The following is a 26451-nucleotide window of genomic DNA, read 5'->3' on the forward strand; positions in this document are numbered from 1 at the left end:
TTAAACCTTAAAGGGATAGCTCACTTCTTTGAAGTTTCTAAATAACCAGCAAACACATTTTTAAATGGTTTGGAGGAAACAACGACACCCTGCCAAGATTGAAAAGAAGTTAAAACCACAAAAAAGTGAACCATCCTTTTAAGATGTAGCCTTCTCTTTTTACCCCATTACAGAAAAGAAGCAAACACGCGGATCATCACAGCGAGTAGCTTAGATTCTCACCAAATACAGTGAATTATTCAGTAGGTCTCATGCATAAAGTATGAGGGATATACAGTGGGGTCCGAAATGATTGACCCCATTGATAAAGAATGTAAAATAAATACATTCAAACACTGAGCTACATTGTATGCAAAAAATAAATATGGAGACAAGCAGAGCTAGACTGGCTTCAAACCATTGGGATTGTAGCTACATGACACTATTGGATTCACTGGATCTCCCAATCTGCCTTCGATATTGATATATGGTTGACAATAAAGGCAGTTACAAGCATGTTAGGCAGCCCTTAGCTTGTCACAAAAAAAAGCAATAATTAAATCAAGACATTATGCATGTGATTGGATAGTGTCAACAATGGCAATACGTACCGTCCACATTCATATACCACACAGTTTTCAATAAAAAAATAAGTTGCTGTTGGTTGGACTTTGGGTTTTCTGTGATGGCTGGGAAAGGAATCACGGTTAAACACTAAGAGAAGGAACCCAGGAAGGTAATCAACAGAGAAAACCCCAAACACAATTCACGATCTGAGACGGACCAATCAAGAGACAGAATAGGGGAGAAGGGGCAGAAGTAACATGAGGGAGGAGGAAGCACAGAAGATACCAAGATATATACCTGGACTCATCAGTTCTGTCTCAAAACTACTCTCATGTTACATTCACAATGCGTATAGTGTTTGCGGTGTGTGTGTGTGTGTGTGTGTGTCACTTCATATTGCTGAGGGAATATTTGATGAGCCCCCCCAGTGGGAGGATAAATTATTGGCATTTGGTTTTCAACCACACATGGAGGGATTTTTCAGGCACACACAGATCATTTCTTTCTTAATAAGCTTAAAATGTATTAAACTTGTCATAATATTTTTCTATCGGCTATTGATATAGTTCGTTTTCTCTCATTATTAGTCCCCTGGCTACCTCACGTTTTTAGGATATTCAAACAACTTTGAGATGGAACTCCGTTAGATTCAATCATGGTTTGATCGGGAGAAAGACATGATTGTAACAAAAAAAAGATGAAAGCGTAGCCTAACCCAAATTCATAGCCTATCGGTTGGAGAAAGGGAGGAGGGAATATATACGTTTTTTAAAAACAGCAAGACACTAGATAGTTAAGGAGCGTTATATATATGTAAATAGGTTTAAGCTATAAGGCCCATGTTTCCAAGACAGTCAGACAGAGGGAGAGAGGAGAGCTTTTGTGCTGCTTTGGTGGAATTCTCCGCTCTGTCTAGCCTACATCCCTCTCTTGCGTTCTGCATATAACATATTTATAGAAGCATGCTGGCTGACACCACACACACACACTGAACATAGTCATACACTACTGAGTAATCCGGGCTAAGGCGATTCACCGACACCAATCAGAGTAGAGCAAGCTGCCCCACAGTGAAACCATCACAGCAGGTTGTGGAGTGTACAATACATGGCCAAAACTATGTGGACACCTGCTCGTCAAACATCTCATTCCAAAATTATGAACAATTTATTTTTATTATTATTAATTATTAAAAAATTATGAACAAATGTAGAATTACTGATGCTAGCATTGGATGTGCTCGTGGAAGCAGAACAACTTGTGTCATCGACAAGTGCAGGTGTAGACTGTTGGTAGTAGCAGTACTACCAGTAGAGATGGTAAGTGTCTCTATGGACGCGGGCCTTAGTTTTTCGAGCAAATGGAATGAGCAGCAGCTACTTTGGCAAAATAAGGACCGTTAGTGGAATTCCCGCGAGACAGTAACGGTTAATGTGATTGGATGTTAATTATTTGACTAGGCTACCTGTATTTGACATTGTGTTGTTATTTTGCTGAACACTAGATGGTTTAATTTTATTTTTGGCAGTGAAACAAGGCTACTCAGGCAAGAAAAATCCATTCAGCTGATGTTCTGAAAGAGCTGCAAAATCTGGACCCCTACAAATCAGCTGGGCTTGACAATCTGGACCCTTTCTTTTTAAAATTATCTGCCGAAATTATTGCAACCCCTATTACTAGCCTGTTCAACCTCTCTTTCGTGTCGTCTGAGATTCCCATAGATTGGAAAGCAGCTGCTGTCATCCCCCTCTTCAAAGGAGGTGACACTCTTGACCCAAATTGCTACAGACCTATATCCATCCTACCCTGCCTTTCTAAGGTCTTCGAAAGCCAAGTCAACAAACAGATTACCGACCATTTCGAATCCCACCGCACCCCCTCCGCTATGCAATCTGGTTTCAGAGCTAGTCATGGGTGCACCTCAGCCACGCTCAAGGTCCTAAACGACATCGTAACCGCCATCGATAAGAAACAATACTGTGCTGCCGTATTCATTGACCTGGCGAAAGCTTTTGACTCTGTTAATCACCACATCCTCATCGGCAGACTCAGTAGCCTTGGTTTCTCAAACGATTGTGTCGCCTGGTTCACCAACTACTTCTCTGACAGAGTTCAGTGTGTCAAATCGGAGGGCCTACTGTCTGGACCTCTGGCAGTCTCTATGAGGGTACCACAGGGTTCAATTCTTGGGCCAACTCTTTTCTCTGTATACATAAATGATGTCGCTCTTGCTGCTGGTGAATCTCTGATCCACCTCTACGCAGATGACACCATTCTGTACACTTCTGGCCCTTCTTTGGACACTGTGTTAACAACCCTCCAGACGAGCTTCAATGCCATTCAACTCACCTTCCGTGGTCTCCAACTGCTCCTAAACACAAGTAAAACTAAATGCATGCTCTTCAACCGATCGCTGCCTGCACCTGCCCGCCTGTCCAGCATCACTTCTCTGGACGGTTCTAACTTAGAATTTGTGGACAACTACAAATACCTAGGTGTCTGGTTAGACTGTAAACTCTCCTTCCAGACTCACATCAAACATCTCCAATCCAAAATTAAATCTAGAATTGGCTTCCTATTTCACAACAAAGCGTCTTTCACTCATGCTGCCAAACATACCCTCGTAAAACTGACCATCCTACCAATCCTCGACTTCGGCGATGTCCTTTACAAAATAGCCTCCAATACCCTACTCAACAAGCTGGATGCAGTCTATCACAGTGCCATCCGTTTTGTCACCAAAGCCCCATATACTACCCACCACTGCGACCTGTACGCTCTCGTTGGCTGGCCTTCGCTTCATAATCGTCGCAAAACACATTGGCTCCAGCTCATCTACAAGACCCTTCTAGGTAAAGTCCCCCCTTATCTCCGCTCACTGGTCACCATAGCAGCATCCACCTGTAGCACGCGCTCCAGCAGGTATATCTCTCTGGTCATCCCTAAAGCCAACTCCTCCTTTGGTCGTCTCTCCTTCCAGTTCTCTGCTGCCAATGACTGGAACGAACTACAAAAATCTCTGAAACTGGAAACACTTATCTCCCTCACTAGCTTTAAGCACCAGCTGTCAGAGAAGCTCACAGATCACTGCACCTGTACATAGCCCATCTATAATTTAGCCCAAACTACTACCTCTTCCCCTACTGTATTTATTTATTTTGCTCCTTTGCACCATATTATTTATATTTTAACTTTGAACTTTCTTCAAACTACAAATCTACCATTCCAGTGTTTTTCTTGCTATACTTTATTTACTTTGCCACCATGGCAATTTTTTGCCTTTACCTCCCTTATCTCACATCATTTGCTCACATTGTATATAGTCTTATTTTTTTTTCTACTGCATCATTGATTGTATGTTGTTTTACTCCATGTGTAACTCTGTGTTTTTGTATGTTGTCGAACTGCTTTGCTTTATCTTGGCCAGGTCGCAATTGTAAATGAGAACTTGTTCTCAACTTGCCTACCTGGTTAAATAAAGGTGAAATAAAAATAAAAATAAAATAAAAAAAGAACTCACCCAGATGTATTGGAAAATATAAATGGACTGTTTGAAAAAGTGAATAATTTTTTTTATGTGGCGTACCCCCGGCGGGATTGCGCGTACCTCAGTTTGGGAATACCTGCACTAGATGTTGGTAACATTGTTTGGGGCCTTGCTTCCATTCAGCCAAAAAAGCATTAGTGAGGTTGGGCACTGATGCTGAGCGATTAGGCCTGGCTCGCAGTCAGCGTTCCAATTCATCCCAAAAGTGTTAGATGGGGTTGAGTTCAGGGCTCTGTGCAAGCCAGTCAAGTTCTTGCACACCGACCTTAAACTATTTCTGCATGGACCTCGTTTTGTGCCCTGGGGCATTGTCATGCTGAAACACAAAGTTGGAAGCACAGAATCGTCTAGAATGTCATTGTATGCTGTAGCATTAACATTTCCTTTCACTGGAACTTAGGAGCCTAGAACAAACCATGAAAAACAGCTCCAGACCATTATTCCTGATCCACCAAACTTTACAGTTGGCACTATGCTGTCGGGCAGGTAGCGTTCTCCTGGCATCCGCCAAACCCAGATTTGTCCGGCAGAATGCCAGATGGTGAAGCGTGATTTGTCACTCCACTGCGCCTGAGTCCAATGGCGGCGAGCTTTACACCACTCCAGTCGACGCTTGGCATTGCGCATGGTGATCTCAGGCTTGTGTGCGGCTACTCGGCCATGGAAACCCATTTCATGAAGCTCACGACTAACAATTATTGTGCTGATGTAGCAGTTTGGAACGCGAAAGTGAGTGTTGCAACCGAGGACATACCATTTTTACGCGCTGCGCACTTCAGCACTCGGCGGTCCCATTCTGTGAGCTTGTGTGGCCTACCACTTCGCGGGGAGCTGTTGTTGCTCCTAGACATTTCCACTTCAAAATAACAGCACTTAGAGTTGACCAGCGCAACTCTAGCAGAGCAGAAATTTGACGTTCTAACTTGTTGGTAAGGTGGCATCCTATGACGGTGCCACATTGAAAGTCACTGAGCTCTTCAGTAAGGCCATTATACTGCAAATGTGTCTTTGGAGATTGCATGGCTGTGTACTCGATTTTATACACCTGTCAGCAATGGGTGTGGCTGAAGTAGCCGAATCCACTAATTTGAAGGGGTGTCCACATACTTTTGTATATATATACTGCTCAAAAAAATAAAGGGAACACTTAAACAACACAATGTAACTCCAAGTCAATCACACTTCTGTGAAATCAAACTGTCCACTTAGGAAGCAACACTGATTGACAATAAATTTCACATGCTGTTGTGCAAATGGAATAGACAACAGGTGGAAATTATAGGCAATAAGCGAGACACCCCCAATAAAGGAGTGGTTCTGCAGGTGGAGACCACAGACCACTTCTCAGTTCCTATGCTTCCTGGCTGATGTTTTGGTCACTTTTGAATGCTGGCGGTGCTTTCACTCTAGTGGTAGCATGAGACGGAGTCTACAACCCACACAAGTGGCTCAGATAGTGCAGCTCATCCAGGATGGCACATCAATGCGAGCTGTGGCAAGAAGGTTTGCTGTGTCTGTCAGCGTAGTGTCCAGAGCATGGAGGCGCTACCAGGAGACTGGCCAGTACATCAGGAGACGTGGAGGAGGCCGTAGGAGGGCAATAACCCAGCAGCAGGACCGCTACCTCCGCCTTTGTGCAAGGAGGAGCAGGAGGAGCACTGCCAGAGCCCTGCAAAATGACCTCCAGCAGGCCACAAATGTGCATGTGTCTGCTCAAACGGTCAGAAACAGACTCCATGAGGGTGGTATGAGGGCACGACGTCCACAGGTGGGGGTTGTGCTTACAGCCCAACACCGTGCAGGACGTTTGACATTTGCCAGAGAACACCAAGATTGGCAAATTCGCCACTGGCGCCCTGTGCTCTTCACAGATGAAAGCAGGTTCACACTGAGCACGTGACAGACGTGACAGAGTCTGGAGACGCCGTGGAGAACGTTCTGCTGCCTGAAACATCCTCCAGCATGACCGGTTTGGCGGTGGGTCAGTCATGGTGTGGGGTGGCATTTCTTTAGGGGGCCGCACAGCCCTCCATGTGCTCGCCAGAGGTAGCCTGACTGCCATTAGGTACCGAGATGAGATCCTCAGACCCCTTGTGAGACCATATGCTGGTGCGGTTGGCCCTGGGTTCCTCCTAATGCAAGACAATGCTAGACCTCATGTGGCTGGAGTGTGTCTGCAGTTCCTGCAAGAGGAAGGCATTGATGCTATGGACTGGCCCGCCCGTTCCCCAGACCTGAATCAAATTGAGCACATCTGGGACATCATGTCTCGCTCCATCCACCAACGCCACGTTGCACCACAGACTGTCCAGGAGATGGCGGATGCTTTAGTCCAGGTCTGGGAGGAGATCCCTCAGGAGACCATCCGCCACCTCATCAGGAGCATGCCCAGGCGTTGTAGGGAGGCCATACAGGCACGTGGAGGCCACACACACTACTGAGCCTCATTTTGACTTGTTTTAAGGACATTACATCAAAGTTGGATCAGCCTGTAGTGTGGTTTTCCACTTTAATTTTGAGTGTGACTCCAAATCCAGACCTCCATGGGTTGATAAATTGGATTTCCATTGATTATTTTTGTGTGATTTTGTTGACAGCACATTCAACTATGTAAAGAAAAAAGTATTTAATAAGATTATTTCTTTAATTCAGATCTAGGATGTGTTGTTTAAGTGTTCCCTTTATTTTTTTGAGCAGTGTACAATGTACCTTAGGATGTCTACATCCACACTGAGTAAAGAGGGAACTGCTTCAATATGCGCTCCAAATCTACGTTATCATCTTGATACTGTAGGGATGCTTTGAGCAATTCCACCTGACGGTAATGAATGTGAATTTACCACAGGAGTTGGACAGAGAGGATCAAGAAAACTGTTCATGTCACCGCAGCTGACTAGACCATTTGAAACGAGGGTCGTGTTCCTGATTTAATCCATCTGCGGTCGGTCGATATGCTCATTTGGGTCAACATCCAGCTGACATAACTGTGACGCCCTGCACATCCCCTCTATATACAGTCCATGTCCCATATCTTTCCCCTTTCTTAATGTGTCTGTCATCCCAACTTAAAAATATGGCCTCCCAGAGTGACTTCAACCAGGCTCTGGCCGAATAACTGCAAGACACGAATCATCATCATCATCAGTGGACGCATGGCTGGAGTGGATCCCTGTGACAGTACATGAGGGAGGAGGGGGTCACAATAAATGATTCACCCACTGTATATTCCTATAGTCTAAATGAAATCTTTCCACTTGTTTGGCTCAGTGAATTAACCAAGCTGAACACCGTGCGCAGGGATCAAGTTAATAATCGCTGCAGGCTTAACTATTATGCAAGCCATTAACGTCCAGAACACTGAATAAAACCAAAGCTGTAAATGATTGGCACGCCAACGATATCCTTTTTTCTGTACATTGTCACAGTATTGATAAACCCTTTCTCAATATCCATCTAAACCAATTCACTATGCCTATTAACATAAAGAATGTGAAAACTGACAATTAAATCTAAGAGTTATTTTGCCCTATGCTCTGTGACTAAAAAGTGAGTACTGTTTGTGTCCTAGAGAATGCCTTTAAAGGAGGTTTATGTTTCTAAATAAATAAAACCAGCAGAAAAACATCAAACAAAGAACACCGGTGAGATGATTCAAGCGCCACAGGAAGCCAGTACAGATATTGATTGGTAAGATGAGAAAAGAGAGAAAGAAGAGAAAGGAGAGAGCGAGAGCAAGCGAGAGAGCGAGAGCGAGAGCGAGAGCGCGAGAGCGAGAGAGAGAGCGAGAGAGAGGAATATCCAAGAGCAAGCCATCAGAGAAATGAGACTCATGGTTTTAAATGGTTTTTCAGTTGAGTCCCTGCCATAGGTTGTTTGAGAGGTAGATGGGGGAGGTTGCTGATAATGATGTGGGTATATGAAGGGAGGCTTGCCTGAGAGCGGTCCTGCTCTACCTATCCTGATGGTCATCTCATCTGAGGCTGGGAACAAAAGGTCCTCCTCCTTGGCCAGTTTGGAGTCTGGGGACAGGGCCAGGGCTGTGTGGGGGTCCACCCCTACACCCTAAAAAACAGGGAGTTAAACAAACATTCAAACTTATTTATCTAGGTTATAGAGAATGAGAATATAGACCTGACCAAGAGGAGACAGTGGTACTGCAGTAGACACACACAGTCAGTGAGAAATAGTTTGGCATGCATAACGGTTTATAAAAACCTTCTTATGATCATTTTATTAGAGGGTTATTAATTAATGTGCTGCTTGTCAAATTAACTTGTGGTTGTTGGACATTTCCGCCAACTGGGACCAAAACGAAATAACGTTACGTAACCTAATACGATCAATTCAGTCTGGAACAAAAACAAATATTCAAAGAAAAATCATTTGAAAATCAATAATTGATCATTTGATATGTACTTATTCAGACTTATTTAAAGTCCATTCACACCTCCATTTTGAAGACTCAGCTTTAAAAGCAGGTAGAGAAAAACACAGGTTTTAGACTATAGGTGCCTCTATAGGTTCCCCTTCAAATAGGCTTCGTCCCCCATCTCAGAATTAGAAAAAGTTGGATCTTAGTCATAAGTATAAATGTTAGCGCTATGGCGAAGTCTATGGGTATCTACTAGCATGCTAGCAGATAGCGCAATGACTTGAAGTCTATGGGTAACGCTAGTTAGCATTGGCTCGGGAAACTACCTCTAACTTCCTTCATACTGGACACAGAGACATACAAATGGTATCCACAAATTCACCTGATTCTGGGGACTCATTGCCAAAATTCCCTAGAATGCCTTTAAAGGAGGTCGTAAAGTTCCCATTAAAAAGGAATATTACATTAAGATGAGCTGTTAAACTCAACGGTAATGTACCTACCAATAATCATCAACACATCCATACAACTGTGGGGTCCTACTACACTGGAACAAATCACAATCTGTGGTTGTTTTTTGCCTGTAAAACCCTAATGGTATTCAGCGCTTAGCCTGTACGGTTTTACAATTCCATTTTTTTTTATGATGTTGATTGTGGCTGCTCTTGTTCTTCGAGAATGATCATTTCTGCCAGGGTAGATGAGGCGGCAAAAATAAAAGGGCAGCATTGGGCTAGAGGAGCAGAAATTAATCAGCTCGGTAGTCTTGGTTTGAATGTGAAATGTTGTGAGACCGCAAAACACCTCGAAAACAAAATCAGGCCCATTTGGGGATTGAGCGAGACCACTTATTGCAGAGCAGCCTTAAAAAACAGCCAAAGCGGAGGGATGAGGGATTTGACATCAAGTTATATATAATGCTTAAATATAATTATTGTGTGTGTGTGTGTGTGTGTGTGTGTGTAGTGCGTTAATGCACACATGCATGAGTGTGTCTGTAGTGAGTTAATGCACACATGCATGAGTGTGTATGTGTGTGTGCCTTTGGGGGATTGGAGATGTGCCTCCCCACAGGGTGCAATTAACCCCAGTGGTCCCCTTCAGCTGCAGACCTGACAATCTCATCAACAGGAAGGGCTTACCGTAACCGTTAAACACCGCAAACAAGGACCTGGCTCTGATGGGAGTGCTCAAATGCACTCTGAGTGTCTGCAGCTGTAGCACGGGAGAACAGCCAGATTACACCAGTACTACACCCTGGCTGTGTCTCAAATGGCACCCTATTCCCTGTACAGCGCACCACGTTTCACCCATATGGGCCCTGGTAGTGGACCATATAGGGAATAGGGTCCCATTTGGGACGCATCCCTTGTCCTTCTCCAATGACATCAATGACATTACCTCTGGCTGGCTGGCTGGCTCTAAGCCTGGTTAAACAAGACAAACATTGACTGAAACAATGGTGATTGCATCATTGGCTCTGTTTACTGGTCTAATAACACACTGAGGGACTGTGAGGATTGTTTCTGTTACTGTGATGTCTCCCCAGATAGAGTCGTTTCATATTGAGGTCAGGTAGAGTGTGATGAGTAGTGGGGAGGATGGACGACTAGGTACCTCTCTCACAGGAGAACTGAACCCGTACAGGTCCAACACGAACCCTGTGTGTGTCGGTATGGGTGTGTGTCGGTATGGGTGTGTGTGTGTGTGTGTGTGTGTGTGTGTGTGTGTGCTGCGCGCGTTTAGGCTGTGTATGCTTTTTGCTGTGTTTCAGTAGGAAAAATGGAAGTGTCCAGTCTATATCCAGTAATTACATTTGTGCCTTGGACACAATCCTCATTCAGCAGGCGTCGCAGTAGTGAGTGGACAACAGTATTCATTACAGTGTGCACGCATTGTCCTCTGTTATCATACACCGGCCATCTATTTTCACCTGTTACATTTCTGTTTACTTTCACAACTCTGGCTTCCCCAAAATGATAAGAAATGAAAAGATAAACAACGTGTTCGCCTCCACCTTATATAAACTTAAATCCTCTTACACAATCTACAGAACAGAAATAGGACAGCACTCCAGTAAATAAACTTAAATTGACATTTCTTTGCCGCACGAACGTTTGGGGTATGAGCCTTTCTTCAGTGTGCAAGGCAATGGCAATCAATGTCACAACAAGACCTCACACCTGTGTGTGTGTGTGTGTGTGTGTGTGTGGTAAGAATAATTGGAGGTGACACAACGGATCAATCCCAACTACAGAGAGGGCCAATTTGAGAATTTACAGTCTGGGAGAACGCACACAATGCATCATGTTTGATACAGCTCATCTGTGGTCCATCAAATCCCATGTCCAATATCCACTGTAACATTTACACAGGAAGTGGAGAAACTCTCTGGGGAGGAGATGTTGTTATGGCAGAGAGATGAAAAATGATGGAGAGAGAGAGAGAGAGAGAGAGAGAGAGCGACACGAGAGAGACGAGAGAAGAGCGAGAGAGAGTTCTTGGTGATGGATTGCTTTTCCTTGAATCCTCAACTTAAACTCCTCTATTCCCTATGAAGTGGACCAAAGTGAATTCTTCTTCATGTCAACAACTGTTGTCAGAGTTTGCTTCTTTTTAGTCCATTCTCACTAGCCAGCCACTGTCTGAATAATTCAGAACATTCCTCAGAGTGTGCCTGACAAAACGACACTAGAGAGTATGTACTATGATAAACATTTGCTTGATAAACGAGACGCTAGTGAATACACTCCTTATAAACATCCCGCTAGTGAGAACACAACTTAGTCCAATTTACCAGCTGTGTTGTTGTCAACTGGGAGTGAAAATAAAGACGTGTCCCTTGTGCCAGATGGTGTTTTAATTATCCATAAAGGCCCCATCTATCCATTCATTAAGGCGCCCTCCTTCATCCAGCAGATATTTAATTGCTCTGGACTGAGATGGATTCATCACAGCCCCTGACCCTGCTGTTGGGAAGCTCAGTGTGCGTACGTGCGTTTGCGCATGCGTGTAGATCGGTGTGCAAAACTAACCTGGACTCAACCAATCCGTCATTGGCGTATTGGAGGAAGCTACACGGATTTGCTACCTGTCCCTGATCTGTCAACATATATCCATGGTTAGCTCTTAGCTTTCCAAATGTCACACAGTCTCAAATCCAAATGTCACACAGTCTCAAATCCAAATGTCACACAGTCTCAAATCCAAATGTCACACAGTCTCAAATCCAAATGTCACACAGTCTGAACATTAGTACATTTCTCTCATCTTTATCCTTGTCAATTATCAGACTCTTATACCTTACTATTCTAACTCTTTCTGACTTATCAGACTCTTATACCTTACTATTCTAACTCTTTCTGACTTATCAGACTCTTATACCTTACTATTCTAACTCTTTCTGACTTATCAGACTCTTATACCTTACTATTCTAACTCTTTCTGACTTATCAGACTCTTATACCTTACTATTCTAACTCTTTCTGACTTATCAGACTCTTATACCTTACTATTCTAACTCTTTCTGACTTATCAGACTCTTATACCTTACTATTCTAACTCTTTCTGACTTATCAGACTCTTATACCTTACTATTCTAACTCTTTCTGACTTATCAGACTCTTATACCTTACTATTCTAACTATTTTTTGGTAGTCGATACGTAGGCCTTGATGCTCTCTCTTTTATCCCCTAGCTCTTCCTGTACACACACTTATCCCTGGCATCATTTGAAGTGGAGCACAGAACATGGCATCAGAACCAGTACCTCTCTGGAGTGCCCGGCCGAGAAACAAAGGTTCCTGACTCATTTATATTGAGCACTGAGCACACAGCTCTCTGATGTGACCAGGGATATTGGGGGGGGGGGGGGTAAGTGTAACCTTCTGGTATGGAATCTTTGATGTCAGCATTCTGCTATGAGAAGTCTAGGATCAACATCTGTAGGAAAATGCATCCTACTCTGGGCACACAGTGGAGTCAACTCTAAATCTATTACTAAAAAGGACCATTCAAAAGACTCCAGTCACACCAGATTAGATTCCCTCTCTACTCCTCAGCGTTCCTAAAAGCACAAGGTGCTGTCTGCCCAGCATGAGGTTCTGTCTTATCCCTGTCATCCCCTTCCATCTATCCCTGTCTCTATTTCGCTCTCTCTCAGAGTAAAATGTTACGAATGCAAAACAACTCCCTAAGTCCATTGCTACTACTGAAGTCATATGATGGAACATGGCAACGTGTCCTGCTAGTGAGCAGACTATCACAAACTAGTGTTCCCTGTTGGTTCCAACATACAGTGCCTTCGGAAAGTATGCAGACCCCTTGACTTTTTCCACATTTTGTTACATTACAGCCTAATTCTAAAAAAATATGAAATAAAAAAAATCCTCAATCTACACACAATAACCCATAATGAAAAAGCAAAAACAGGTTTTTAGATTTTTGGGGCAAATGTATTAAAAATTAAAAAACTGAAATACCTTATCTACATAAGTATTCAGACCTTTTTCTATACGACTCTAAATTGAGCTCAGGTGCATCCTGTTTCCATTGATCATCCTTGAGATGTTTCTAAAACTTGGAGTCCCCCTGTAGTAAATTCAATTGATTGGACATTATTTGGAAAGGCACACACCTGTTTATACAAAGGCCCACAGTTGACAGTGCATGTCAGAGCAAAAACCAAGCCATGAGGTCGAAGGAATTGTCCATAGAGCTCCGAGCCAGGATTGTGTCGAGGCACAGATCTGGGGAAGGGTACCAAAACATTTCTGCAGCATTGAAGGTCCCCAAGAACACAGTGGCCTTCATCATTCTTAAATGGAAGAAGGTTGGGACCACCAAAACTCTTCGTTAGAGCTGGCCGCCCGGCCAAACTAAGCAATTGGGGGAGTAGGACCTTGGTCAGGTGGTGACCAAGGACCTGCTCCAGAGTGCTCAGAACCTCAGACTAGGATGAAGGTTCACCTTCCAACAGGACAACAACCCTAAGCACACAGCCAAGACAACGCAGGAGTGGCTTCGGGACAATTCACTGAATGTCCATGAGTGGCCCAGCCAAAGCCCCGACTTGAACCCAATCAAACATCTCTGGAGAGAACTGAAAATAGCTGTGTGGTGACACTCCCCATCCAACCTGACAGAGCTTGAGAGGATCTGCAGAGAAGAATGGGAGAAACTCCCCAAATACAGGTGTGCCAAGCTTGTAGCGCCATACCCAAGAAGACTCGAGGCTGTAATCACTGCCAAAGATACTTCAACAAAGTACTGAGTAAAGGGCCTGAATACTTATGTAAATGTTTTTTTATTTTATTTATTTTTATAAATGTTCAAACATTTCTAAAAACCTGTCATTATGGGGTATTGTGTGTAGATTGAGATGGGGGAGAAAAAAAACCAATTTAATCAATTTTTTAATACGTCTAAGGTAACAAAATGTGGAAAAAGTCAAGGAGTCTGAATACTTTCTGACGGCATTGAACATTAGTAATGGCGATACAGACATGAACTGGACATCAACTACTCTGGGACCGACTGGGAGAAGCAGAAATATTCAGACTGACAGTGCCTACAAAATATATGGGATTTGCGTCAGAGGAAGACGTGATGTGTGAACTGTGAAAATGCAGGTCAAATGCCAAGCAATACCAGACTAGCATCAGTTAGGAGAGCTATAATTGGCAGTGTGGTGTGTTAGCCCACACATCAGAGATTGAGCCCCTGCTTATAGCATTGCTCTATTGTAAAAAGATGATTCCCAGAGGCCTGATAGGTCAAACCCCACACCCAAAGGGTCAGGAAGAGGTCATGCAGCACACCACACAGGGCAATTACTACTGTAGGGTAGCGTTTATAGACAGCTCGCACAAAGCCAAGGGACGGTAAGTGTATTATACAAATGCATTCAAGCAATGGAGTAATGTGTGTTTCTCAGCTTTCATCCGTGTGACTCATTATCATGCAAATTGCTGGCCGAACGCGATGTCTCTTTAGCAAATTATGGGTCGTTTGGGCGATGGGGAGGGGGGGTTCAACAGATGACATTTAAAAACAATTCTGTCTGACAACCAAGGGATGAGTGTAACGAGGCAAGGCCATGCCCTCTCCATTACCTCCCAGTAATCATATTAGTATGCAAATACTGTATATGCACAGGACAGTAGGGTGGGCCACATCAGCCTAGGACCCATTGGGAGACTTTTGCCAACAGGCTCAAAAAAAAATATATTAGTTTCCAACTGTAGCTCATATCTTTCAGCTTTAGGAATGAGAATGTGAACAGCTGCACCAGTGAGATAAGGATCAAAACTAAAACTCATGTAAAAAATAAAGTGACAGTTCCAGTTGAGGCTAATATGAAAAAGGCAACTAGACCGGAGCTCATCAACTTCTTATGATTATTTTCTATAGATGGAGACTAGTGTCCACAACACTAATACATAAATGTGTGGGCAGCAGGTAGCCTAGCAGGTAAGAGTGTTGGGCCAGTAACCGAAAGGTCGCTGGTTTGAATCCCCAAGTCGACTACGTGAAAAAAAGCTGTAGATGTGCCCTTGAGCACGACACTTAACACTAACTGGTCTGTAAGTCGCTCTGGATACGAGTGTCTGCTAAATGACTAAAATGTATATATACACACACACTCCCTCTTGCACACACAACCACCATATACGTTGCTGCTACTATTTATTATATTTATTGTGCTGCTAAACCATTTTACACCTAATTGTATGCATATATCGACCTCATCCAGACACATCAGGGATTCTAACTGTAGAACCCAGTTCCTACATTTGAATATAAAAATGGATTTTATCAAACAAAACTATGCTACATTTTATCTCTGGGACCCTCAGAATAACAAATCAGAGCAAGATTACTGAATGTAAGTACATTATTTACCTTCAGAGGTGAATGTATCAAACCAGTTGCCGTGATAAAAGTATTTTGTTGTGGTGCACTCTCCTCAAACAATAGCATGGTATTTTTTTTCACTGTAATAGTTACTGTAAATTGGACAGTGTAGTTAAATTAACAAGATTTTCAGCATTCTGCCCATATAAGACATGTCTATGTCCTGGGAAATGTTCTTGTTACTTACAACATCATGCTAATCACATTAGCGCACGTTAGCTCAACGGGAACACCGATCCCATAGAGGTTAAATCAATCAGCATACAGGATTAGGCCCACCCGTTTTTAAAAAGTGTGTATATTCTTGTGTTCTTTCTCTACTGGCCTTCGCACGTCTCTCTTTTTTATATTGATACTGCACTGTTGAGGAAGAGCTTGCAACTAAGCAATTGACTGTACTGTACTGTTTACACCCGCTGTATCTTGTGCACATGAAATGAGTACAGACAGAATGGCCTGTCCGTCCCTTACCATATTAGAACTGGACAGTAGAAAACTTGGCCCTGCTTAGACAGCTTGATCTTGGTCCTCACACCTTGAGGTGTAAAGGAGCAATCTAAACTCAATATCTGGTAAGAAGATGGGAGGGGTATTTGCAACCACAAAAAGACGGAGAACATTCACAGCCAAAGGCATAAAACCTCAATGTATTGTTTAAGCTATTGTGTGTGTCTTTTCATTCAAGTCGAGTTTCTACTTTGTAGCATTGCTGGAGGGGCCACATAAGTTATGGATGGCAGCTTCAAGGAAGCTTAACCTCTCAAATCCATGGCCTTTCAACAAATCCAATCAAAATCCAATCAAAGTGTATTGGTCGAGTACACAGATTTGCAGATGTTATCACAGCAAAGAGGGGACAAACTCCATATTAATGCCCATGATTTTGGAATGAGATGTTCGACAAGCAGGTGTCCACATACTTTTGGTAATGTAGTGCATGTGTACAGTATGTATATACACTGAACAAAAATATAAACAACAATTTCAACAATTTTACTGAATTACAGTTCATATAAGGAAATTTGTCAATTGAAACAAATTCATTAGGCCCTTATCTATGGATTTCACATGACTTGGCAGGGGTGCAACCACCCACTGGGGAGCCAGGCCCTGTCAATCAGAATGAGTTTTCCACACAAAAGGGTGTTATTACAGACAGAAATACTCCTCAGTTTCATCAACTGTCCGGGTGGATGATCTCAGGTGAAGAAGCCGGATGTGGAGATCCTAGGCTGTAGCATTGTGTTGTGTGACAAAACTGCACATTTTAGAGTGGCCTTTTATTGTCCCCAGCACAAGGTGCACCTACGTAATGATTATGCTGTTTAATCAGCTTCTTGATATGCCACACCTGTCAAGTGGATGGAATAATCTTGGCAAATATTTTGAGAAATAAGCTTTTTGTGCGTATTAAACATTTGTGGGATCTTTTATTTCAGCCCATGAAACATGTGCCCAACACTTTCCATTTTGCATTTATATTTTTGTTCAGTATATCACAGTGTGGACATTCCACAGGGATGCTGGGCCATGTTGACTTCAATGCTTCCCACAGTTGTGTCAAGTTAACTGGATGTCCTGTGGGTGGTGGACCATTATTGATAAACACAGGAAACTGTTGAGCGTGAAAAACCCAGCAGCGTTGCAGTTCTTGACACACTCAAAGCAGTGCGCCTGGCACCTACTACCATACCACGTTCAAAGGCACTTAAATCTTTTGTCTTGCCTATTCACCCTCTGAATGGCACACAGGTAATCTTAGGTTTTATTACATACAGTCGGGAGGAACTATTGGATTTAAGAGCAACGTCAACTCACCAACATTACGACCAAAAATACGACTTTCCCGAAGCGGATCCTCTGTTTGGTCCACCACCCAGGACAATGGATCGGATCCCAGCCAGCGACCCAAAACAACAACGCCGTAGAAGGGGCAGACGGGGCGGTCTTCTGGTCAGGCTCCCTAGACGGACACATCGCGCACCGCTCCCGAGCATACTACTCGACAATGTCCAGTCTCTTGACAACAAGGTAGACGAAATCCAAGCAAGGGTAGCATTCCAGAGAGACATCCGAGACTAACGTTCTTTGTTTCACAGAAACATGGCTCACTCGAGACACGCTATCTGAGTCGGTACAGCCACTTGGTTTCTTCATGCATCGCGCAGACAGAAACAAGCATCTCTCTGGTAAGAAGAAGGGTGGCGGTGTATGCCTTATGATTAACGAGACGTGGTGTGATCATGACAACATACAGGAACTCAAGTCCTTTTGTTCACCTGACTTAGAATACCTCACAATCAAATTCCGACCCTATTATCTACAAGGAGAATTCTCTTTGATTATAATCACAGTCGTGTATATCCCCCCCCAAGCAGACACATCGACGGCCCTGAAAGAACTTCACTGGACTCTATGTAAACTGGAAACCACATATCCTGAGGCTGCATTTATTGTAGCCGGGGATTTTAAAGGCTAATCTGAAAACAAGGCTCCCCAAATTCTATCAGCATATCGATTGTGCTACCAGGGCTGGCAAAACCCTAGACCACTGTTATTCTAACTTCCGCGACGCATATAAGGCCCTCCCCCGCCCTCCCTTCGGAAAAGCCGACCACGACTCCCAGCCTATAGACAGAAACTAAAACGGGAAGCTCCCGCCCTCAGGTCTGTTCAACGCTGGTCCAACCAATTGGATTCCACGCTTCAAGATTGCTTCGTTCACGTGAACTGGGACATGTTCCGCATTGCGGCGAACAACAGCATTGACGAATACGCCGACTCGGTGTGCGAGTTCATTAACAAGTGCATCGGTGATGTCGTACCCACAGCGCCTATTAAAAACATTCCCCAACCAAAAACCGTGAATTGACGGCAGCATTCGCGCAAATCTGAACGCGCGAACCAAAGTGACCGGAAACATGACCGAATACAAACAGTGTAGCTATTCCCTCCGCAAGGCAATCAAAAAAAGCTAAGCGTCAGTACAGAGACAAAGTGGAGTCGCAATTCAACGGCTCAGACACGAGAGGTATGTGGCAGGGTCTACAGTCAATCACGGACTACAAAAGGAAAACCAGCCCCGTCGCGGATCACGATGCCTTGCTCCCAGACAGACTAAACAACTTTTTTGCTCGCTTTGAAGACAATACAGTGCCACTGACACGGCCCGCTACCAAAACCTGCGGGCTCTCCTCCACTGTAGCCAACGTGAGTCAAACTTTTAAACGTGTTAACCCTCGCAAGGCTGCAGGCCCAGATGGCATTCCTGGCCGCATCCACAGAGCATGCGCAGACCAGCTGGCTGGTGTGTTTACAGACATATTCAAATCAATCCTTATCCCAGTCTGCTGTCCCCACATGCTTCAAGAGGGCCACCATTGTTCCTGTTCCCAAGAAACCTAAAGGTAACTGAGCTAAATGACTACTGCCCTGTAGCACTCACTTCCGTCATCATGAAGTGCTTTGAGAGACTTGTCAAGGACCATATCACCTCCACCCTACCTGACACCCTAGACCCACTCCAATTTGCTTACCGACCCAATAGGTCCACAGATGACGCAATCGCCATCACACTGCACACTGCCCTAACCCATCTGGACAAAAGGAATACCTATGTAAGAATGCTGTTCATCAACTACAGCTCAGCATTTAACACCATAGACCCTGGGTCTCGACCCCGCCCTGTGCAACTGGGTCCTGGACTTCCCGACGGGCCGCCCCCAGGTGGTGAGGGTAGGTAACAGCATCTCCACTTCGCTGATCCTCAACACTGGGGCCCCAGAAGGGTGCGTTCTCAGCCCTTTCCTATACTCCCTGTTCACCCATGACTGCGTGGCCATGCACGCCTCCAACTCAATCATCAAGTTTGCAGACGACACTACAGTGGTAGGCTTGATTACCAACAACGACGAGACGGCCTACAGGGAGGAGGTGAGAGGAGGTGAAAATAACCTCACACTCAATGTCAACAAAACAAAAGAGATGATCGTGGACTTCAGGAAACAGTGGAGGGAGCAGCCCCCTATCTACATTGACGAAACAGTAAAAACACTCAAACTTTTACAGATGCACAATCGAGAGCATCCTGTCAGGCTGTATCACCGCCTGGTACGGCAGCTGCTCCGCCCATATCCGGAAGGCTGTCCAGAAGGTAGTGAGGTCTGCACAATGCATTACCGGGTGCAAACTACCTGCCCTCCAGGACACCTACACCACCCGATGTCACAGGAAGGCCAAAAAGATCATCAAGGACAACAACCACCCGAGCCACTGCCTGTTCACCCCGCTAACATCCAGAAGGCGAGGTCAGTACAGGTACATCAAAGCTGGAACCGAGAGACTGAAAAACAGCTTCTATCTCAAGGCCATCAGACTGTTAACCTCTCTGGGCTAGGTGGGACGTTTGCGTCCCACCCTAGTCAACAGCCAGTGGAATCGCGTGGCGCAAAATACAAATACCTCAAAAATGCTATAACTTCAATTTCTCAAACATGACTATTTTACACCATTTTAAAGACAAGACTGTCGTTAATCTAACCACATTGTCCGATTTCAAAAAGGCTTTACAGCGAAAGCAAAACATTAGATTATGTCAGGTGAGTACCCTGCCAAAAATAATCACAGCCATTTTCAAAGCAAGCATATATGTCACAAAAACCAAAACCACAGCTAAATGCAGCACTAACCTTTGATAATCTTCATCAGATGACACTCCTAGGACATTATGTTATACAATACATGCATGTTTTGTTCAATCAAGTTCATATTTATATAAAAAAACAGCTTTTTACATTAGCATGTGATGTTCAGAACTAGCATACCCACCGCAAACTTCCGGTGAATTTACTAAATTACTCATGATAAACATTGACAAAATACATAAATTATTTTAAGAATTATAGATACAGAACTCCTTTATGCAAACGCTATGTCAGATTTTATAATAGCTTTCGGCGAAAGCACATTTTGCAATATTCTGAGTACATAGCTCGGCCATCACAGGCTAGCTAATTTGACACCCACTAAGTTTGGGGCTCACTAAACTCAGAATTACTATTAGAAAAATTGGATTACCTTTGCTGTTCTTCGTCAGAATGCACTCCCAGGACTTCTACTTCAACAACAAATGTTGTTTTGGTTCCAAATAATCCATAGTTATATCCAAATACCTCCGTTTTGTTCGTGCGTTCAGGTCACTATCCGAAGGGTAACGCGCGAGCGCATTTCGTGACAAAGAAATTCCAAATATTCCATTACCGTACTTAGAAGCATGTCAAACGCTGTTTAAAATCAATTTTTATGTTATTTTTCTCGTTAAAAAGCGATAATATTCCAACCAGGCAACGTTGTATTCATTCAAAGGCTGAAAGAAAAAAATTGAGAAGTCTCGTGAATGCGCATCTCAGTCTCACTGTCCCCAGGCTGACCACTTACAAACTCTGCTGCTGTACTTTGCCCAGAGACAGCAGACACCCCATTCCACTTTCTGGTGGCTTTAGAGAGCCAATGGAAGCCTTAGAAAGTGTCACGTTACAGCACAGATGCTGTATTTTCGATAGAGATGCAACAGAAGGACAACAAATTGTCAGACAGGGCACTTCCTGCATGGAATCTTCTCAGGTTTTGGCCTGCCATATGAGTTCTGTTATACTCACAGACACCATTGAAACAGTTTTAGAAACTTTAGAATGTTTTCTATCCAAATATACTAATTTTTGCATATTCTCGTTTCTGGGCAAGAGTAGTAACCAGTTTAAATCGGGTACGTTTTTTATCCGGCCGTGAAAATACTGCCCCCTAGCACAGACAGGTTAAACAGCCATCACTAGCATTGAGTGTCTGCTGCCAACATACTGACTCAACTCAAGCCACTTTAATAATGGGCAAATTGATGTAATCAATTTATCACTAGCCACTTTATATTATATAATGTTTACATAACCTACATTACTCATCTCATATGTATATACTGTACGCTATACCATCTACTGCATCTTGCCATCTTGATGTAATTAAATATATCACTAGCCACAATGCCACTTTATATAATGTTTTCATAACCTACATTACACATCTCATATGTATATACTGTACCCTATACCATCTACAGAATCTTGCCTATGCCGTTCGGCCATCACTCATTTATATATTTTTATGTCCATATTCGTATTCATTCTTTTACACTTGTGTGTACAAGGTAGTTGTGGAATTGTTAGGTTATTACTTGTTAGATATTACTGCATGGTCGGAACTAGAAGCACAAGCATTTCGCTACACTTGCATTAACACCTGCTAACCATGTGTATGCGACAAATACATTTGATTTGATTTGACATACACAATCCATGTCTCAATTGTCGAGGCTTAAAAATCATTCTTTAATCTGTCTCCTTCCCTTCATCTACACTGATTGATAAGGGATCATAGCTTGCACCTGGATTCACCTGGTCAGTCTAGGTCATGGAAAGAGCAGGTGTTCCTAATGTTTTGTGCACTCAGTGTACATATAAAGTGAGTAAAACTGTACGTAAACATTGTTAATGTGACCAGTGATCAATGTCTCGATATACATGGAGCAGCGGTCTCTAAGGTGCCGGGCAGAGAGCTGGGCGGTAGCTGGCTATTAACAGTGTCTTTAGGTGCCGGGCAGAGAGCTGGGGCGGTAGCTGGCTATTAACAGTGTCTTTAGGTGCCGGGCAGAGAGCTGGGGCGGTAGCTGGCTATTAACAGTGTCTTTAGGTGCCGGGCAGAGAGCTGGGGCGGTAGCTGGCTATTAACAGTGTCTTTAGGTGCCGGGCAGAGAGCTGGGGCGGTAGCTGGCTATTAACAGTGTCTTTAGGTGCCGGGCAGAGAGCTGGGGCGGTAGCTGGCTATTAACAGTGTCTTTAGGTGCCGGGCAGAGAGCTGGGCGGTAGCTGGCTATTAACAGTATCTTTAGGTGCCGGGCAGAGAGCTGGGCGGTAGCTGGCGATTAACAGTGTCGTTAGGTGCCGGGCAGAGAGCTGGGCGGTAGCTGGCGATTAACAGTGTCTTTAGGTGCCAGGCAGAGAGATGGGCGGTAGCTGGCTATTAACAGTGTCTTTAGGTGCCGGGCAGAGAGCTGGGCGGTAGCTGGCTATTAACAGTGTCTTTAGGTGCCGGGCAGAGAGCTGGGCGGTAGCTGGCTATTAACAGTGTCTTTAGGTGCCGGGCAGAGAGCTGGGCAGTAGCTGGCTATTAACAGTGTCTTTAGGTGCCGGGCAGAGAGCTGGGCGGTAGCTGGCTATTAACAGTGTCGTTAGGTGCCGGGCAGAGAGCTGGGCGGTAGCTGGCTATTAACAGTGTCTTTAGGTGCCGGGCAGAGAGCTGGGCGGTAGCTGGCTATTAACAGTGTCTTTAGGTGCGGAGCAGAGAGCTGGGCGGTAGCTGGCTATTAACAGTGTCTTTAGGTGCCGGGCAGAGAGCTGGGTGGTAGCTGGCTAAAGGTTGCAGTAGCAACCGAAAGGTTGCTGGATCGAATCCCAGAGGTGCCAAGGTAAAAATCTGTCGTTCCGCCCCTGAACAAGGCAGTTAACCCATTGTTCCCCAGTAGGCCGTCATTGTAAATAAGAATTTGTTCTTAACTGACTTGCCTAAAGGTTAAATAAAAATAATATATATATATTTTTTTAAACAGTGTCTTTAGTTGCCGTGCAGAATACAGGACGGTTGCCAACTATTGACAGTGTCTTTAGGTGCCAGGCAGAGTACCAGGCAGTGGCCGGCTAGTGAGGGCTGTTCAGTCTGATGGCCTGGTAATGAAAGCTGTTTTTCAGTCTCTCAGTCCCGACTTTGACAAAACTGTAGTGTCTCCGTCTGCTAGATTGTGACAGGGTGAACTGTAGTGATGGAAGGGAAAAAATCATTCCAGTTACATATTGGGATATCATTTTTTATGATATATCGTTTCGTTTTGACAATATCGCAATATAATTTGAGCTAGTTGGCTGTACCTGCACCAAAACTCCAATATTTTTCATTTTAAGCTTGTTCTCCAGCTTCTTTTTAAATACGGAGTCAATTAGTTTTCAGCACTTTTACTTCCATGACGATCAAAACTCGAATCGCAATAAAATCACAGATTCGAATCGCAAAACATATATAATTGTGAGAATCACAATACATATTGTATTGGTGCCTAAGTATCATGATAATATCGTATTGTGAGGTCCCTGACAACTCCCAGCCCTAGAGGACAGGCTGTGGTTCGAGTGGCTGAGGTCCTTGATATTTTCTTGGCTTTCCTACGACACCAGGTGCTGTAGATATCCGGGAGGGCAGGCAGTGTGCCTGCAATGATGCGTTGGGCTGACCGCACCACCCTCTGGAGGGCCATGCGGTTGCGAGCGGTGCAGTTGATGTACCAGGCGATGACGCAGCCTGACAGAATGCTCTCAATGGTGCATCGGTACAAGTTCATGAGTGTCTTAGAGGCCATGCAGAATTTGTTCAGCCTACTGAGGTTCAAGAGGTGCTGTTGCGCAAATTATAGTGGGTTGAGGGTGTCAGGTAGGGTGGAGGTGATATGGTCCTTGATTAGCCTCTCAAAGTGCTTCATGATGACAGAACTGACTGGGTGATAGTCACTGAGTTCAGTTACCTTCGCTTGCTTGGGTACCGGAACAATGGTGGACAGCTTGAAGAAAGTGGGGACGACAGACTCGATAGAGAGAAACAATGTCCATAAACACTCCAGCCAGCTGGTCTTCGCATGCTCTGAGGACAGGGTTTTGGATGCCGTCCATGCTGGCAGCCGTGTGAGGGTTAACACGCTTGAAAGTCTTATGTCAGCCACGGAGATTGAGAGCAGGGCCCCCGCAGTGTGCTCTCGTTCTCCGCCGGCGGCATTGTGTTACTCTCCTCAAAGCGAAGGTGTTCAGCTTATCTGGGAGCGAGGGGTGGTCGGTGTCAGCAACGTCGCTGGTTTTCCCCTTTACAATCTAAAGTCCCGCCTCGTCCTATGACCTATACAGAGAGTGGTTGTGTGCAGTGAGCCAATCTAAAAATCAGACAGGCTTTAGCAACACAGGAAGATGGAGAGAGTGATAAAGACAGGAGAGAGATGGAAAGGGAGAGAAAGAGAGAGAATGAGGGAGAGAGAGAGAGATTGTGAGAGAGAGGGGAGAGGTAGACCTGGACCAGTGCAGCTCGATAGCCACGGCGTCGAGCTTAATTTCAGCACTGGCGGGAGGCTGGGTTGATATTTGCTCCTCCGCCCCAGGCATATTCTATACAGAGATTATACATTTCTGTGATTATGGATTCATATCCTGTAGGGGGGACATCTATCAGGGACGGACAAGCGTGTTGAACCGGCAGTCAGAACGGGGAAGGAAGAAAGACGCACAGGAGAAACTTTAGCTACAGAGGTTCTACCAATAAACATTGCATTGGACTAGTGAAGCCTGAGCTCCAGTTGGCTTTGGCATGCCATCTGTTACCGCTGCGCACCACCCAGGAGCGATGTGCACTCATTGCATGTGTTCATCACACGTGGCTGGAAATGAGTCTAGAACACATTCCAGTTCATATAAAAAGATCAAAGACTTAGGCCTATAAACATTATAGTTGTCTGAATTGAATTGTGTCATTCCAAAAGAACACCTGTCACCTTAACAGCTACAGCCCAGAGCTCTAAGGACAGCCATTCCAGTGGATGTCGTCACACTCCCCAGGATCTCTGTAGGAACCAACTAATCCACCTGTTGAGACATCCAGCCAACAATGATTGCTTCCTGCCCCCTAAATACATGAGAGAAATGTGCCCAGTTGATTGTTGCTTTCACACTCCACCATGCCACCTGGTCTTTCTCACAGAGAAATGAATGGCATGTCTGATAACTATAATGAGTGAGGAAATGCATGTGGCTTTGCACAGTAAGGGATGAACAAACACACACAGACAGCACATATAGACACAGATACACCAACACATGTGCAAGAATGTACTTCATTCCTAGTCCTGCAGCTGCTTTCTGTACCAAACAAACACATGAGCAAGTCATATTAGAAAAATGCCTTTAACTATGCTCCTTATGTTGATTTATCTGTCGCACGGTACCATAGGTAATTAATTAGCTTCTTATAGGTAAAGAGGCATGAACCTAGGTTCTACTTATAATACCAGATGTATCAAAGAACCACACACACTCAACACCTAACATAAAGTAAAAATAAAGATATATGATAGGCCAGGCAAGACACATAAGTAGTCAACTATCAGGAGAAAGTGGAAACAAAGCTTGCTCTCAGTAGAGGTGGCGGTGACTCGACACCTGTCGATGCCCTGCTTTTTCAAATGGCCGTTGATTGAGGAAGCCATCAGGTGCGGTTGGGATCCAGTGGGAAATCCTGTCAGGAAATCACAGTCTCCTACATCTTGACAAGACCAGACAAGACCAGACCAGACCGACCCAAACTAACAATGATTGTGAAGACTGCCTATTACACTACACACAGCCTACGCAGCCAGGCATATGGAAGGATAAATGAGCCATGGTGCCTGTTGTCCGAGAGTAATGATGAGTTAAAGCTTGACACAACCCCACATCGACTGATCTACGTGATGACAGTAAAGACCAAGTCAAGTGTCTGAGCCAAGACCTCAGTTCACTCACCGCCAGATTTCTAAAAAGCTTTGCATGTCATGTTCCTTTATTCATGCGGCCGTTCCCGCACACACACACACACACACACACACACACACACACACACACACAACCTCTAACTGCCCAGGTAGAAGGAAAGAAGCATAGAATTCCATATATAATCCATATACATAGTAATTTAATAAGATCTCGCAAATGACAATACAGAGGCTAACATATATAGCACAGGCCAGCATACAGTACGTACAGTTGAAGTCAGAAGTTTACATTAGGTTGGAGTCATCAAAACTCGTTTTTCAACCACTCCACAAATTTCTTGTTAGCAAACTATAGTTTTGGTGCATGACAAGTGATTTTCCAACAATTGTTTACAGACAGATTATTTCACTTATAATTCACTGTACCACAATTCCAGTGGGTAAGAAGTTTACATACACTAAGTT

The 26451-nt window shown here is 44.2% G+C and overlaps 1 protein-coding gene across 2 annotated transcripts in view; it reads right to left on the minus strand.

The window, feature by feature from the left end:
• LOC106579012 (zinc transporter ZIP11) overlaps nucleotides 1–26451 on the minus strand; it is a 145857-nt gene that overhangs the window by 59713 nt on the left and 59693 nt on the right. Inside the window, exon 5 of one of the 2 annotated variants that reach the window (XM_014158406.2) lies at nucleotides 8026–8155. In XM_014158406.2, coding sequence (XP_014013881.1) covers nucleotides 8026–8155 — 130 coding nt within the window. The remainder of the gene's footprint in view (nucleotides 1–8025; nucleotides 8156–26451) is intronic. The other variant, XM_014158407.1, reaches the window with a different exon arrangement.

Source organism: Salmo salar, chromosome ssa19 (genome assembly GCF_905237065.1).
Source record: "Salmo salar chromosome ssa19, Ssal_v3.1, whole genome shotgun sequence".
In the NCBI taxonomy this organism is placed as follows: domain Eukaryota; kingdom Metazoa; phylum Chordata; class Actinopteri; order Salmoniformes; family Salmonidae; genus Salmo; species Salmo salar.